Raw genomic sequence first — 16,778 nt, forward strand, 5'->3', positions numbered from 1 at the left:
AGTACATGATCTCTATATGAGAGCTAGATCTTTAAAAATCCATTGTCCCCTTATCTAATGGTTCCCCTTTAGGACAGTGCAACATTATTTCCTGTTTCTTTTTCTGAAATTGTAGCATTTGTCTAAGAGTTAGCCACAAAATTTTCTAAAAAAGCTGCTAAAATCTGGTGTTTAAAGATTATTTTATGCTGAAGTAAAACACACACATTGAACTGTTTCTGAGCTATATAACTCCACAGTGTTTAGTTGTGCAACTACTAGTCGAATCTAGTTTCAAAACTTTGCATTCCCCTGAAAACACCCTATACCCAATACATAATCACTTCTGGGTCTCACTACCTCCACCCCTTTTGATGAATCTGCTTTCTGTGGGTGCCTATTCAGGATATTTCCTACTTTTTTAATAATAACATGACTTTTTAACTGGCTTCTTCATGGTTTATCGTAGAAGCTCATTTTATTTCCCTTGTAAAAGGAGAGCAAAGAGGATAAGTTATGCCATGTGCTTTAAGAGGGACTGGCCCAGTGCTTTAAGAGGGATCTAAGCCACATGGCTCTTTCTACTTGGGAGCCTTTGGAAGTGGCAGGGATTTGGCATGCACATAGAACTGCGAAGCTGGGAGACATGGGCTGCGTGACTCTTCACTGCTCCCCAGTCTGCTGACCACATCCCCACTGAGTGCTATTCTTCTCTGCAGAATGACTGTGAGTACTGTCAGTACCACATCCAGGCTCAGTACAAGAAGCTCAGTGCAAAGCGGGCTGATCTGCAGTCTACCTTCTCTGGGGGACAGATTCCAAAGAAGTTTGCCCGGAAAGGCACCAGCCTGAAAGAGCGACTGTGTCAAGATGGCTTCTACTATGGAGGAGTTTCCTCCACCTCCTACTTAGGCTCTTTGTAAGATGTTTCTTGGGGTTTCTTTTAGGATAAGGATTTTGCTTGTCTTTTAAGATGAAACTGATGGTTGGATTTTTCTGTATCATGGGATGTTTGTCTAGTTTTTATTGTTAATAGCTCACTGCCTAAAACAAGGACCTCATTTATTTCCATGGCTAGTTGAACACATGGAAGAGAAGGAGACACATGGTGGTCTTACAAAGAGCCCATGTTTTGTGTTTAGTTAGATGTAATGGCACACACCTATAATTCTAGTACTTGGGAGGCTGAGGCAGGAAGAGCATGAGTTCAAGGCTAGGCCAGGCTACAATGGGAAAACTCTGTTTCAAAAATCGAGAAAATACTTAGGAGGTGGAGGCAGGAGAATCTCATTTTTCGACACTGCTGAAAGCAATTCATATACATTATTTTTAAACAAGAATATACAGTTCAACCAAAAAAAGAAAATAAGAACTATTTATCATTCCACCACCTATAAAAATGTTAGTTCCTTAGTTTCCCTTGTCAAATAGTCACTTTTGTCATTATTTTAGTAGCTATACAGTATTTTTTTATATGGTTCTTTTAAACAGTTCCCTATGGGTGAATACTAATGCTATTTCTAGCAACATTTATTTATTTACTTATTCATTCATTTTGATTTTTTTTTGAGGTAGGGTCTCATGTAGCCAAGGTTAGCCTTGAACTGATTCGCTTGCCTCCACCTCCCTAATGCTGGAATTATAGATGTTTATCACCATGTCCAGCTTCTAATAACATTTTAAGTTGAGCTATAATTATGGTATCCTTTTTGCAGTCATTAATTATTTTAATACAGATTGTTAGACTTCTAGATCAAAATAATTAGCTTTTTAAAATATTTTATTTTTTATTTTTATTTTATGTTTATGAGTGTATTGTCTGCATGTGTGTAAATGTACCTGTGTCATGCAATACCCATGGAGGTCAGAAGAAGGCATTGGATCCCCTGGAACTGGAGTTATGGATGATTGTTAGCTGCCATGCGGGTTCTGGAAACCGAACCAGGCTTCTCTGCAAGAGCAGCTAGTGCTCTTAACTGCTAATCCATCTCTTCAACTCTGGTGGCTTTTATTATTACTATTGTTATTGTTATTGTTATTATTCAGCCCTTTAGTTAGGTGTAGTAGTTACTTTTCTGTTACTGTGATAAAACACTGTGCCCAAGAGAACTTATAAAAGGAAGAATTTATTTGAGCTTATGTTTCCAAGGGAATTAGAGTCAGTCATGGTGGGGAGGCATGGTAGCAGGAGGTAACAGGAGCAGGAGCGGAAGGCAGAGTCTCACATCTTCAAGCAAGCACAGGAAGCAGAGAGCTACTGGAAATCCAGCAAGGCTAAAGAACTCTCTAAGCTGGCTGGCAGTGACATGCTTCTTCCAGCATGGCCATGCCTTTGAAGGTCTCCCAAAACAGTGCCACCAAATTGGGACAAGATGTCTGAGTACTTGGAGCCTGTGAGGGACATTCTCATTCAAACCACCATACTAGGTACCTCAAGCAAATCTATAGGTTGCCTGCTCTTCATCTATGAAGCGATATATAAACCAGCTGAGCTATTGAACTGGAGTTAGCAATGCCTGCTTGTGTGGTTCTAAAAGAACTTGGGCAGTTGGTAACTAGTACGTTGAGGATACTCAAGCCTTCATTTTTTTCATCAAAGCATTGCAATTCAGTGGCTTTCTTTCTGTGTTGTTTTTCTTTTCAGGGCAACAGCTGTTGCTTCTAAGAAGAAGGTTCAAACCACTCTGACTAACCTGGTTGTGAAGGGCACAAACTCCATCATCCAGGAAACAAAACAAAAACTAGGTAACTCTCTCTCACCCTTCCTCTCTGCCTCTAGTTTAAACGTGTAGTATTTGGAGTTGACAGTGACTGTCTCTTGTACTCTGGGGTCATCACCTATACTTGGTAGATAATGTGGCGTAGGCTAAAGGAGGAAGCCTGATACAGGACAGGCACGAAAGGAAGCTTCTTATGCTTTCTAAAATTTCTTAATATATATGATCATATTGTCAATATCCTGTATTAGTATCAGGTTCCTGGCTGATTTTATCAGTTCCTTTTGTTAAAATAGGCTAGGTCAGACAGTGCCAGCCCACCTGTACTTGTCCTAACAGTGGCCAGGAACATGCATGGATTCTTAATCATCACTCATATTCCAGAAGTAGTTTGTCACTTGACCCCAGAAACATTGGGGACTTAATGTTCTGATCACTTAGGACACCCTTACTGTCCTACTAGTCTCACCTTGGCAGTTCAAGGTTCTGTATTTTGCCTTGGTATTCTATCTTATTCATTAGCAGGTTACTAAATTATGACTGTGGAATTTATAAGGTAAATGTCACATCACATCAGGCCATTTGAATTCTGAATTCTCTAAAACTGATGGTTACATGTTTCAGGAATTTCCCAGAAGAGCTTGTCTTGCTCTGAGGAGTTTAGGGAATTAATGGCCCTGCCCACATTTGGAGCCAGAAACTTAAAACAACATTTAGCCAAAGCCAAGGCATCAGGTACAGTTGTGTGATTTTGGTGTGGTGTGTTGTGCCCAAGTTGTCTAGGCATCTCCCAGAACCCCTCGGTATGTACACTTGTGTTTTAGGGGTAATGGGAAGCCCCAAACCTGCCATCCAGTCTCTCTCAGCATCAGCTCTCTTGAAGCAACAGAAACGACAGATGTTGGAAATGAGGAAGAGGAAAGCAGAAGAGACACAGAGACGGTGAGAGGCGCAGACTGAACATTTCCCACTTGGATAACTCACCTTGGAGTCCTCAGAATGTCGTAGTAGATTTTTAAAATGTGACTGCTGGTTTTGCTTGGCTACATTTTTGTTATAGCATAAATGTCGTTTGAAGGCTACCCACTTCTAACTTAGGTGACTCCTGGTACATAATGGGTACAGATGAGAATAGTTAACACCACCCTGGAAAAGAGAAAGTATGAGGGGTACGGTGTGATCTTGGGCCTCGGTGCTTTCATCACAAAATGGGAAAGTTCTGGAGTTTGCTGTTTTAAAATCGCTCTTAAAGGTGTCAGATGTGGGGCCAAGGAGATGGCTCAGAGGCTAACGGCACTTGCTACCACACCTGACACCCTGGGAGCCACATGGTAGACAAAGAGAACCGAATCCTGCAAGTTGTCCTCTGACTTCCATGTGTGTGCTGTGGTATGCACACAAATGAGAATAAATAAGAAAAAAAGTGTCAGATATTGTGGCACATGCCTGTTAATCCCAGCTCTTGGGAAGTAGAGGCAGGAGGATTTTAAGTTCAAACAACATAGCACCCCTGTGGAAAAAAGTATAGAGACCTCTAGAGAAGATAAGAGACCTGGCCCTTTGGGATGTTTCAAACAACTATGCTATCTGTAATGCTATCTATAATATTTTTTACTTAATTAAAAGGCTTTTTTCTTACGTATTTTGCTATATTTTCATACTTGACATTTTGCATTAGCTGCTCAGGTTTGAGTGACTGTTTCATATATGTGTACAATGTTTTCATACTTCATTGACATTACCTTAAATAAAATATAAGTAGGTCACTAAAGAAAGGAGGGAAGGAAAGAGACAAAGAGGTCCTAAGTCAGGCTTGGTAGTGCACACCTGTGTCCCAGCATTGTAGAAGCCGAATCAAGAGAACAGCCAGTCCAAAGCCACCCAGGGCTCCAAAGCTAAGGCTGGCTTTGAACTGATCCTCTAGCCTCTGCCCCCCAAATCTTAAAATTATGGGTATATACCACCATGCCAGGCTTAAATTTTTTTAAAATAAAATAGCTTAATTCCATATGTAGCAATATTTCTTATGTAAGATTACAGATTGTAATGCCTTTTTTGTTAAGGATTTCTATTTGCTTGTTTGTTTGTTTTGGTCTTTTTGAGACAGGGTCTCCCTGTAGCCTCAGCTGGCCTGGAACTGACCAGGCTGTCCTCAGTTTCACAGAGATCCGCCTGCCTCAGCCTTGTGAGTGCTGGACTAAAGGTTTACACCACGCCAAGCTGGGATTTATTTTTATTTATTTTTAGTTCTTGAATTCTTGAATTTTAGTCCATTACCCACTCTCATCCTCTGTCCTTGGATAAGGATTTCTAAACATTCCAAATGTATTTCTTTCCCTTAGTGTAAACAGGAAATACAAAGAGATTTCTTTGGGACCCTCTAGGTCTTAGAGCTAGCCACTGACTAGGCTACTTCCACATTTCAACACATTTCATTAGGTGTATGCTGTAGACAACATCCCCTGGAAAGCCGCCTGGTAAAACAATAGTCGGTGATAGAACCACCACAGCATGTTCCAGTAGCCAAGAAATGAAGGTAGTACTGTTCTAAAGTGCTCACTGGAACTGTTAACCAAAGAAAGGAAATTGCCAACAACTAGTTACCCTCTCTTGACTACATAGAATCTCCCAGTCTACTCTTTGAGTTCTAGATTTATCTTTCCAGCCCTGTGTACATATTTTGATTACTTTGGGTTTTTATTTGTTTTTGCTGTATAGGGATGGAACCCAGGGCTTAGGGCATGCTAAGCAAGTGCTGTACCACTGAGACACATCCCCAGCCCCGTATTTTGTTTAAATTTCTTTAAAATTTTCCTTAAAGATTTCTCCAAAGCTCAAGTGAAGTCTGGAGCCCAGCTGTGCCATGTTCATCCCAACAACCTGCTATCCAATCTCAAAAAGGTTCCAAATTCCCCAGGTTGGAAGGAGCCACAACCCCATGGATGCCCAGGCTTGGTCGAGGCATTTTGGAAGGGGATGATGTTCTATTTTTTGATGAGTCACCACCACCAAGACCAAAGCTAAGTGCAGTAGCAGAAGCTAAAAAGGTAACTGGGATCTGGGGAGATGAAATGGCTTAGCCAGTAAAGTGCTTGCTGTCTATGACACTCTGAGTTTGGATCTCTAGCACCCACATGAAAAGCCAGGCACAGTTGTCTATGTCTCTAACTCTGGTTTGGGGGAGGTGGGGAGGCACAGATATCTTCAGATAACAGCCACCCAGCTGTTCTAGCCAGTCAATGAGCTCTGTGCTCAGAGGATGACCCTGTCTCAAAAAATAATGTGGAGAGCAGTGGAGGAAGAAAGATACCTCTAGCCTCTAACACATACACAGAAATAAAGATAGATAGATGATTGATTGATAGATAGATTGATAGATAGATAGATTTTATTTTATTTATTTATTTATTTTGATCTTTTTGAGACAAGGTCTCCCTGTATCCCTGGAGCCCCAGCTGGCCTGGAACTCATAGAGATTCATCTGCCTCCTCCTCTCAAGTACTGGGATTAAAGGTGTGCACCACCATGCCTGGCCTTTTAAATAGTTTTATATTTAAAATGGTAACTGGCTTCTGTTTTCATTAGTTTTGCATTCTGTGTGACAGAGATTAAAACTATATAGTGGGGACCAGAAGAAATAGTCACCCCGAAGCTATTTACCTCTCATGATAAGTAGAGTCAAAGTGATTTTCAATGGTAATGATGTCAACATAATCCCATTAATTGAATCCAAGACAGTGAGAGTCATTATCTGAGTAGAGTTTCTTGGCAGTCTGAAGGAGGCAGCTTCTAGAACCATATTGCTTTGTAGCTGGAGACACTGGCATTGGGCAAAAAATTCTTGGAATTGTTGAGCTAAGACTACAAAATAGTGGTTTAAACCCAGCTTCTTGAACAGGGCTGCAACTTCATATAGGGTCACATAAATGAATGTAGGAGTACTGAAAATTTTGATATTAGTAAAAGGTTTGTGGGCCAAACCTTTTTTGAATGACCAAAAATTCATTCATAATCAAGCACATAATGAGTCCAGACTGTCTCTGACTGCACTCGCCCATATTGATGGAACAACTTCACTACAGGCTTCATTCTGAGCATATAACATGAACATTTTGCACTGCACCACACGACACCAGCAAGCACTGCCTGAAACACCTTAGCTCAGATTCCATACTGTTTTATGTTTTGAATTAAAGTGTTTTTACTATACATACTGTTTTCAGCTCTTATAAAAACTTAATGGCTTAATTACAGCAAACAGAGACATTGAATATTTTCCTGTCCTCCTTCCTCTGCATATAGGTATTAAATTAGTATATCTTTGAAATGTACTGTGTTAGAGCATTTTATTTTTTAAATTATTAAATGAATTTTAGCTTGGGATTAGGACAGACTTTCCAACAATTTCTGAAGTGGCCTTAAACATATTTCTTCCATTTTGTAATACATGGTTATATGAAGCATCATTCTCAATTATAAAATTAAAGTATCAGTAAACTTAATCTCATTAGTATATAATTTGACTTTCTCTAATAAATGGTAAAATTATTTGTATGTAAGTGCACCACACGTGTGCAATGCCCACAGAGGCCAGAAGAATGCATCAGATCTCCCAGACCTGGAGTCACAACTGTTGTTAGCCACCAAGTGGGTACTGTTGTCTGTGATCCACAAATGCCCCAATCAGACAGACAGACAGACAGATAGGTGAGTTGAAAGAAAGAAAGATTTTTTTAAAATTTATTATTTTTATGTGTATGTGTGTACTGCCTGCACGTAGGTGAGTGCACCCATGTCGTGCAATGCCCGCGGAGGTCAGAAGAGGCTGTCGGATCCCCTGGGATTGAAGTTACAGACAGTTGTTAGCTGCCATGTGGGTGCTGGGATTTGAACTTGGGTCTTCTGCAAGAACAACCAGTGTTCTTAACTGCTGAGCCGTCTCTCTGGCCCAAGAAAGAAAGATTTATTACAGCCAGGCTACACTCTTTCCTAGAGGGTCCAAGTGCAGCCCAGAACCTAAGCACTCTGGTTCTTATATATTGCTCATGTTGCTGAGCAAGCAAGCAGAATACAGAAGCCAATCATTGAGTGTTAAGCTTGAGCAAACGTTACCAAGGAAATACATAAGAAAATACAATTTTCCACCCAAACCCCTCCACCTGAACCATAGTACCACCTGCACGGAACTAGCTTCCTCCTCTTTCATAAAGAGACATTATCAATCTTACTGTTATTCTACATTGGTCATGGTACATTGCCTTTGCTGGTCACAAAGTTCCCTCTAGGGAGGTGGTGTTGTATAGCAATTGTATCCTAAGAACCTGATCTTTTAAAGTTTCCATAAGTCTTCCAACCTGCTGTAGGGTACTTCTTGTACAGAGAAACTATAACCAGAAGTGAAAAGTTTAAGTTCCCAAGCTTACAGGTGGAAAGTTTCTATTCTATTAAGCAACAATTACTATTTTTCAGAAGCAAGCCAAGCATAACCTACAGAAGCCATAAATCAGCAGTTAGCAGGAGCACTGTAGGACACTCTGACCTGTTCCCAAGACAACAAGGGTCTAGCTGGCATGTGTTCCCATATCCTGGGCCAACTGCCTGATAATTTCAGAAACTAGAGTCAGCCTAAACTTCAACATGATATATCTATGGTCAAGAAGGTGCCCCATTACAGGTACTAAGAATTGAATACTGATCCTCTGGAAGAGCAATGAGAGCCCTTAAACTGCTGAGCCATCTCTCCATAATTCTTAAAAATAAATCTTGGTTAATCCCAGCACTCGGGAGGTGGTGGCAGGAGGATCTCTGTGAGTTCAAGGCCAGCCTGGTCTACAAAGCAAGTTTCAGACCAGCTGGGGCTACAGAGAGACCCTGTCTCAAAAAGACCAAAGAAAAAACAAAAAAACAAATCTCAGGCCAGGAAGATAGATCTGTGAGTAGAAGCACTGATGACCTGAATTCCATCCCCATGTCCTATATGGTGGAAGGAGAGAACTGACTCCCAAAAGTTGTCCTCTGACCTCTACATACTCTCTGTGGCTTCTGTGTATGTGCATGCACACAAATAAATTAAAAAAGAATTTTTTTTTTAAAGAAGAGGAAAGAGCTGGGAGTGGTGGTGCATGCCTTTAATCCTGGCACTCAGGAGGCAGAGGAAGGAAAATGTCTGTGAGATCAAGACAAGCCTGGTCTCCATAGCAAGTTCCAGGACAGTTCGAGTTGTAGGAAGACCCTGTCTCAAAAAAGGAAAGAAATCTTAGAAGCCCTGTCTGGTCAGCTCAGATGAAAGCTGAGTTACTCTAGCTACATTTAGTTGAGGGTACCCATACACCACCTATTTACTTCCTGAGTCTAACTGAGCCTTTCTCTCCTTTTTCTAGTTTCTATTTATAAGCTTACTCAAAACTAAAGCCATATACCTATAATAACAGTACTAGTGGTTCAAAAATAGCAGTTGCATATATTGTTGTATGTTACTCTTCCTGTATTGTTAGTATGCTGCCTGCGTACAACATGTACCCTTGCCTCCATTATCTGATTCCATCCATCCAGTCATGACCTTAGACAGACCAGTGTCATTACCACATTTTGTAAATGTAGAAACTAAGGCTGAGAAATTAAGTGTTTCCTATGGTTCGTGCTAGTCAGAGCTAGTACTAGAATTCTGTAAGATTCTCAAGCTTGCAAAATGGTCATGTGTTTGTTTTCCTTACAGATCTGGAAATATATGGTCTGACTGATGTTAAATAGTTTATATTAAATTTAAATGAGCTGTTTATAGACCTTTTTCTGTTACCTGCTTTAGCCTTATTTGTATTCTATCAGATTTTAATAATTGCGTTTTTGCACTTATTTTGTATGTGTGTACATACACATGCAGGCATGCCATGGCCCATGTGTGGAGGTCAGCAGACAACTTCTAGGAGTTGGTTCCTCCTTCTACCATGTAAGGTCCAGAGATCAAACTCAGACTATCAGGACATTTCACCAACCTGATAATTGTGGGGGTTTTTGTTTTGTTTTGTTTTCATGGTAAAAAAGTAATTTATTAAAGAAATACAATGGCTAAATTAGATTCTTTAGGTATATATGTGATATAATCAACTTAGAATAACTCAAAATCTAGTGGTGTAATGAAGTTGTTTGAAAATTACAAACTGTTTACTATGCTTAAAACAATGCCAGGATTTTACTAACACATCAGCTGTAAAATGAGTGTAACAATTTTTAATAACAAAAGGATTCCTAACATCTCCCCTCTACTGCATATTTCTTAAATCCTTTTTTAACGAGTAGAAATAGGCAGCCAAACAATAATGGTTTAATCTGTTGCAAGTCTACCAAAAATTCAGAAGACATGACGTGACATGAACTGGCTGTAAGCTGTATCACAACTCAAGGACGTTAAGCCCTTTGTAGCTAAAACAAAGAACAATGCTCTAGTTGGTGAGGAAAATAGCTAATGAATAGATAAACGGGTGGAGGTGGAGAATGAACCCAGGAACACAGTATTACCTATTCAGCTTGGAAGAATCATTCGCTTTATTTAGTTTTAAGAATTTGACTAAATTAACGAGCTCAATCTCTGCCTTCAAAATGCCTCAGCCAGATAACTATTAGACATTTTTTTAGTGAATAATTCACACTGTATTCTGTCACCAAATGTGGTGTCTAAAACCTTTGACTGTGGATCAGCTGTCCTGTAGGAGCATCAGCCACTTTTAATATAAGCAGTGGGGATTCTCTTTCTGGTTTTACAGGCACTGAACTCACAAGATGATTACTAGAAAAAGCAGACTTAATGAATTCTGAGTATTATTAAAGACAGTTGCAGTGTAAGAGACCACGTCCTACCATTTCCCTCTTCTAGCATCAACTGTCTTCTCAAGTGAGTCAGCAAAGAATGTATGAGCTAGTATAATCCAACAGAAATGAAGAGTGATTTAGTTCTGAGTGTTTTTTCTCAGTTGTGATATGTAATAAGTCACTCCCATCATCCAGAATACAAAGGCCCTTACACACCACTATAGAAATTTTAACACAGAACAGTAGAAACTGTCATTCATTAGAAACCTCATGATAGTCAAAAACAAGATCGAAGAAAATCCATGAAGCCAAAACCCTCAGAATCCACATGCTCATCTTAACTCTAAATTGCAATGCTACTCATACATTTTACCATATAGTCATTTCTTTTCAAAACATACAAATGAATGCATGTATTTTAAAACACTACTCTTTATAGTTAAGGACTTTACATTAACTTGTATATTCTACCTAGCAAGATGTCTGATGTCTTCCAAATTAACTTACATTCCAAAAAAACAATACAAACTCATGATATGCTTGTGATCACTGGGCCTGTTTATGGCTACATTTCCTGTTTTATTTTAAAAGCTTAGCAGTATCTGCAAAAACGAATTTTTTCCTACAACCTGTTAACTGACTGGACTGAGGGTAACAAAGTAATTGTGGGAGCCATGCTGGTCAAAAATTTGGCATCTGCTGAAAAAACATGCCATTTTCAAGTTCCCAAATTACTTCTATATTGATTTCACTTTCTAGAAATGGAGATAAGGAAAGATTCTCTGGAATACTTGAAAGACTTAATAGAAATCCATGGAACCAAGTTAGTTTTAGAACAAAATATACTTCTTGCAGAAGACCCAGGTTTGAATCCCAGCACCCACATGGCAGCTAACAACTGTCTGAAACTCCAGTTCCAGGGGATCCGACACCCTCTTCTGTCCTCCGTGGGCATTGCATGACATGGGTGCCCTTACCTACATGCAGGCAATATACTCATACACATAAAATAAAAATAATATTTTTTAAAAAATTGTAACCATTAGAGAAAAGAATTCTAGTGTGTCATCAAGAAATAACTAAGTTTTTACTCAAGAACACATGCTGTGGAATTATAGTTAGTGGGTAATTTGATAGTTGTATTTTTAATGCTAGGTAAAACAAAACGTTACATCATGCCAGTTTCTACTAGAGAACAAGAGGGTGTTAGCTGCTTGTCTCCTCTTTTTGATTCTTCCCATTCTTTCTTCTTTTTCTAGTTAGCCACTATTGCAAAATTAAGGGCAAAAGGACAGATTCTTAGAAAAGCAGATCCAAACAATATTGTAAGGAAGCAGATGGACCCCCAAGATGTGCTGGAAGTGAAGCAGCGCGTAGAGAAGAACACAGTTTCTCCTGAAGGTATCACAGTCAGTGGTGGGAGAAAGATCCCGTTTATAAGGAAGTATTCTAGTGTTTCAGCTTTTTGAAACAATCTAAATAGCCCAAACTGGCCTTGAACTGATCTTGAACTCAGTATCCTCCTGCCTCAGCCTCCTGAGGGCTGGGATTATAGTCATGTACCACCATGCCTGTCTCTTGGAGCTATTCTTTCATAATCAAATTAACTTGAAATTCTGCACAAGGTAAGGAAAGGAATGTTCACTGAATCTTTACATATTTATATTGTCATAAAGATTTACTTGGAAAGGAATAGAATTCCTTTGTTTGTAATTTGATCTAAAGTTCTAAAGTTGATGTCATTTAAAAGCACCTAAGTAGGATTTTTGTTGTTATCTGTTACCATAACCAGAAGAGAAGAGCTTTCTAAGTTCACAGTCAAGCATGCCTCCTCGTCTTCTAGACTAGACAAGATTTCAGTAAGTAGCCCAGGCTAGCTTCAAACTTGTAATCTTCCTGTCTCACATTCCTCAATTCTGGAATTATAGGCACATGCCATTGTGCCCAGCTTTCTTTTTACTCTTGAGGTCACCTCTGCTGGTACTAACTGGGGTTTGTCAAGGTTAAAGGGCATAGGAGGCAGAGAGAGGAGAAGGAAACAGAATGGAGGCACACCAACTTTCTCAAACTTCTCAGTAGCAGTTAATGTTTTTCCTCTGCTTCAGCAGAGAATGAATTGGAGCCCGCCAGGAAAAAAAGAAGAGAGCAGCTTGCCTATCTGGAATCTGAGGAATTCCAGAAAATTCTAAAAGCAAAGTCCAAGCACACAAACATACTGAAAGAGGTAAGCACCCAAAAGTTGGGAGATGTCAGTGTCCTTCAAACCAAGGTGCTTTGTTGAAAGACTAAGAATCTCTTATATAGGCCAGGAAGTAGCACTGTGACCATATGGTTTGTTTTGAAGAGCCTGAATATTTCAGATACATTTGATTTGTATATTGTGGGCGCACGTATGCCATGGTGCATGTGTGTAGGTCAGAGGACAGCCTTTTGAGTCAGTTCTCACCTACTGTGTTGAGGCAGGGTCTCTTGTGCCGCGTACTCCACAGTAGCTGTCTCACAAGCTTCCAGGCAATTCTTCCATCTCTCCATAGGAATGCTGGGATTATTGATGTACAATACCATATCAAGCTTTTTATGTGGTTCTGGGATCCTAATTCCCATTGTCAGGCTTATATAGCAAGCCGTCTTACCCACTATGCCTTCTCCTCAGACACATTTTAGTTTACATTTGTCCTTGCCCTGAAGATCAGCAATTGATTTATTGTTATTTAAATAGACTACTGTGTTATCAAAATTTTTACACATGGAGAGGTGGCTCAGAGGTTAAGAGCACTGACTGCTCTTGCAGAGGACCCAGGTTCAATTCCCAGTGCCCACATGGCAGCTAACAACTATTCGGAATTCCAGTTCTAGGGGATCTAATGCTCACTTCTGACTTCCACAGGCATTGCACAACATGGGTGCACATACATGCAGGCAATACACTCATAAACATAAAATTTTATGTTTACATATAGTTATGACTATAAATTACATTGAAATGGGCTACTTGCTGTTTTACTTCCTGCAACATGAGGGATTTTTTTTTTCATTTAGGTATTTTTACATTGGCATTTCAGATGCGCTCAATCAGTTAACCCCATCACTCCCAGTCCCTCTTTTAATAACAAGTATGTTATATTGCTTAAGTTTTTGTGGATAATATAAATTGCCTATACTTGTAGTTTCAAAGATACCAATGTAATTTACTAATATAAGAGAGAGTATATATTTCATCATGTAAATAATTATAGCTTACCCTAGAAGAGTAATGATGTGGTCCAAGGCTTAAATTTGGTAGCATAAATGAGACAGCTAGAAGTGAGGGTTCAGGTAGATGTGTTTTCTTAGTAACTTAAGTATCATGAATGTGATTTTTTTTTTTTTTTAATGATGGAATTTTTTAGGAAAAAAATAAAAACAGTAAGTTAGGCATAGTGGCAGATGCTTGTAATCTCAGTACTCGGGAAACTGAGACAGGAGGTTCACTGAAAGTTTGAGGTAAGCCTGGGCTACATACTGTATTTAAGGCCTACCTGGGCAACATCGTGGGGCCGTATCTCAATAAAATGGAATTATTCTGGGGAACCTGAACATAGTTGTCCCTCAGTGTACATAGGAGCTACCTAGTTGTACTCTTGAAATATTCTGTGTATGTTAAAACCATGCACAAATACCGTTACGTTGCATAGAAAACTCTTCTGGTCCATGGAGACTCCTATGCAGTGCAGAAAAAGTAGCACCCTGGTTTCTGGCAGGGGTAGAGATGGCACTCGTTTGAATAACAGAAAAGTGTGCCAGATTCCCAGTGTCCCGTAGGGAGTGCGACTGCTCTAAATGTCTGTTTTTCTCGTTGGTTAATAACGAGGGAGGCAGTTATAAATCATGTTTCTACTGGGCTAAAACTCAGGAAGGAGAGATACTAGTGCCAACCAGAAGTATATAGAACTGAACTCTCTCTCCTTGTGCTCCCAAAGGTACTGCACCTTCTTGCCCTGTGTAGCTGCACTAACTCCGAAGCTGTGTTGTCATTCCACATAAACGTCTCCCTGCCCCCATCCCTATTTCCTGTTCCAAATGTCTAGGAAGTTCCACTTAGTGCTTTTGTGAAGACCAGTAGGGAACAAACAAGGTGGTCATTCCTAGGGGCCTTGCACACCTTCCCTGTGTGAAGTCTATGTTATAGCAATTCCCTGCTAACACATATTCAATACTAGTGACTCTGTTAATAATGGTAGTGATTTAGATTTGAAAATACTATTTTAAAACTCAAGTGCAGGGGCTGGAGAAGTGGTTCAGCAGATGAGAGCGCACACCTCTTTTGGTGGAGGACCCATGTTAGGTGGCACACAACTCCCTATAATTCCAGCTCTAGGGAATCCCCCACCCTCTTCTCACTCCCATAGGCATTGCAGTCACATACACAAACCCACACTTGACATATGTATACACAATTTAAATTTTTAAAAAAGTAAAATACTTTCAAGTCTTTTTTGTAGCCCCAGCTAGCCTAGAACTTGCTATGTAGACTCGGCTGGCCTCAAACTCAGAGATCCTCCTGTCCCTGCCTCCCCAAGTGCTGAGATTAAAGGCATGTACCTGGTTTTTCTTTCATGTTTTAAGGGTTCTTTTCTACTTATTATTATCATCTGATTTACAGTTGAATGGAGTACTTGATGTAGAGTTCTCTGAAATTTAACCTGTCTCTTCAGTTCTATTTTGATGATTATTGAACTGAATCACTGGAGTCACTGAATTGTTCTGAGCGTGTATTGGATTTGGTACAATCTCCCCTGTGGTTTTGTCCCTCAGACTGAGGCTGAGCTGCAGGAATCCTATTTTGAGCCACTGGTGAAAAAAGAACAAATAGAAGAAAAAATGAGAAACATCAGAGAAGTGAAATGCCAAGTAGTGACGTGCAAGACGGTACGTGCAAGGCAGGGGCTTCAACCTTGGGCCCTGTTTTGTGAGGGGCAGTTCAGCAGGATATTGGTAATTGTGGGATATTGGACTATATCTTGTAGCATATCATTTAATTGGGCTGGAAAAGAAACAACCTAGGATAGACTAGGTTAGTGCTCGTGCTCCCTGCCTGAGGGGGATCATGGAGCTCTGTAGTGGAGCATTTGTAAGGGAGAGTCTCCTGTTTGACCACTGGCTTCAAGTGTTCCTAGTATTCTTTGTCAAGCTCTGACAAATCTTAACATACTACTGACCGTCCAGAGTTTGCTATCCCTGCGACTTTGACTGAACTTTAAAAAAAAAATTTTTTTAGTCTCACTATATGGCCCAGACTGGCCTTGAACTTGCAACCTTTTCCTTCAACCTCCCAAATGCTGGGAGTAGAGGCATGTACCCACTCCACCTTCCTAATATTCCCAGTGTCAAACAATGTTATTATGTACTTCGTACAAGATTGGAAATGAAGGCAGACATTAGAAAATGAGATATTGGTATAAGGGAGAATCAGGAGATCCACTTGAGCCTAGTGTGGTGACTCATGCCTTCAATCCTAACACTTGGTAGGCTGAGACAGGAGGATCACATGAGCATGAGTTCAAGACCAACCTAGGCAACAGAGTAATGCCCTATCTGGAAAAGAAAAAAAAAACAAAACTTTGCAATTAGTTGGTTAAGGTCACAGCAGTAATATCAGTGGTAATAGGAGGGCTAAAGGTCTCTTGCCCTGACAATAGCTCCCAGGTCCTCCCGCAAAGCTGCTCACTGGACATGTGGTCTGTGTTGGTCTGTGCAGTGCGCCTACACCTACTTTAAGCCTCTGGAGACCTGCATCAGCGAACAGCACGACTTACACTGGCATGATGGTGTGAAGAGGTTTTTCAGGTGTCCCTGTGGAAACAGGACTATCTCCCTTGACAGACTCCCAAAGAAGCACTGCAGGTATGAGAAATGTTCATATATGATACTTCCTATACGGTACCTGGGAACATGAAATCATCATCCCACGCCTTCTGATAGCTCCTCATATCCCTGAGACTAGAATTGGGGTTTTTTTGTTGTTGGGTTTTTGGTTGTGTTTTTTTAAATATTTTATTTATTTCATTTTATATGTATGAGTATACTGCCTGCATGTATGTAACTGCACATGTTGTGCAGTGCCGCAGAGGTCAGAAGAGGGCATCAGATTAACCTTGGAACTGGAGTTATAGATGGTTGTTAGCTGCCATGTGGGTGTTGGGAATCGAATCCAGATCCTCTGCAAGAGCAGTCACTGCTTTTAACTGCTAAGCCATCTCCAGCCCCCAAACTAGAATTGTTAATTGAGACCCCTAA

At 40.2% G+C, this 16,778-nt stretch overlaps 1 protein-coding gene across 5 annotated transcripts in view; it reads left to right on the forward strand.

Moving 5' to 3' along the window:
- Mcm10 (minichromosome maintenance 10 replication initiation factor) overlaps positions 1 to 16,778 on the forward strand; it is a 39,930-nt gene that overhangs the window by 18,419 nt on the left and 4,733 nt on the right. For 2 of the 5 annotated variants that reach the window (XM_029553762.1, XM_029553763.1), the window contains exons 10-18: positions 699 to 898; positions 2,624 to 2,724; positions 3,321 to 3,431; positions 3,521 to 3,638; positions 5,518 to 5,743; positions 11,762 to 11,903; positions 12,608 to 12,726; positions 15,297 to 15,410; positions 16,240 to 16,385. In XM_029553762.1, coding sequence (XP_029409622.1) covers positions 699 to 898; positions 2,624 to 2,724; positions 3,321 to 3,431; positions 3,521 to 3,638; positions 5,518 to 5,743; positions 11,762 to 11,903; positions 12,608 to 12,726; positions 15,297 to 15,410; positions 16,240 to 16,385 — 1,277 coding nt within the window. The remainder of the gene's footprint in view (positions 1 to 698; positions 899 to 2,623; positions 2,725 to 3,320; positions 3,432 to 3,520; positions 3,639 to 5,517; positions 5,744 to 11,761; positions 11,904 to 12,607; positions 12,727 to 15,296; positions 15,411 to 16,239; positions 16,386 to 16,778) is intronic. The other 3 variants (XM_008848536.3, XM_029553764.1, XM_029553765.1) reach the window with 3 other exon arrangements.

This window comes from Nannospalax galili, unplaced genomic scaffold (assembly GCF_000622305.1).
Source record: "Nannospalax galili isolate Female #2095 unplaced genomic scaffold, S.galili_v1.0 scaffold1144, whole genome shotgun sequence".
Lineage (NCBI taxonomy): Eukaryota > Metazoa > Chordata > Mammalia > Rodentia > Spalacidae > Nannospalax > Nannospalax galili.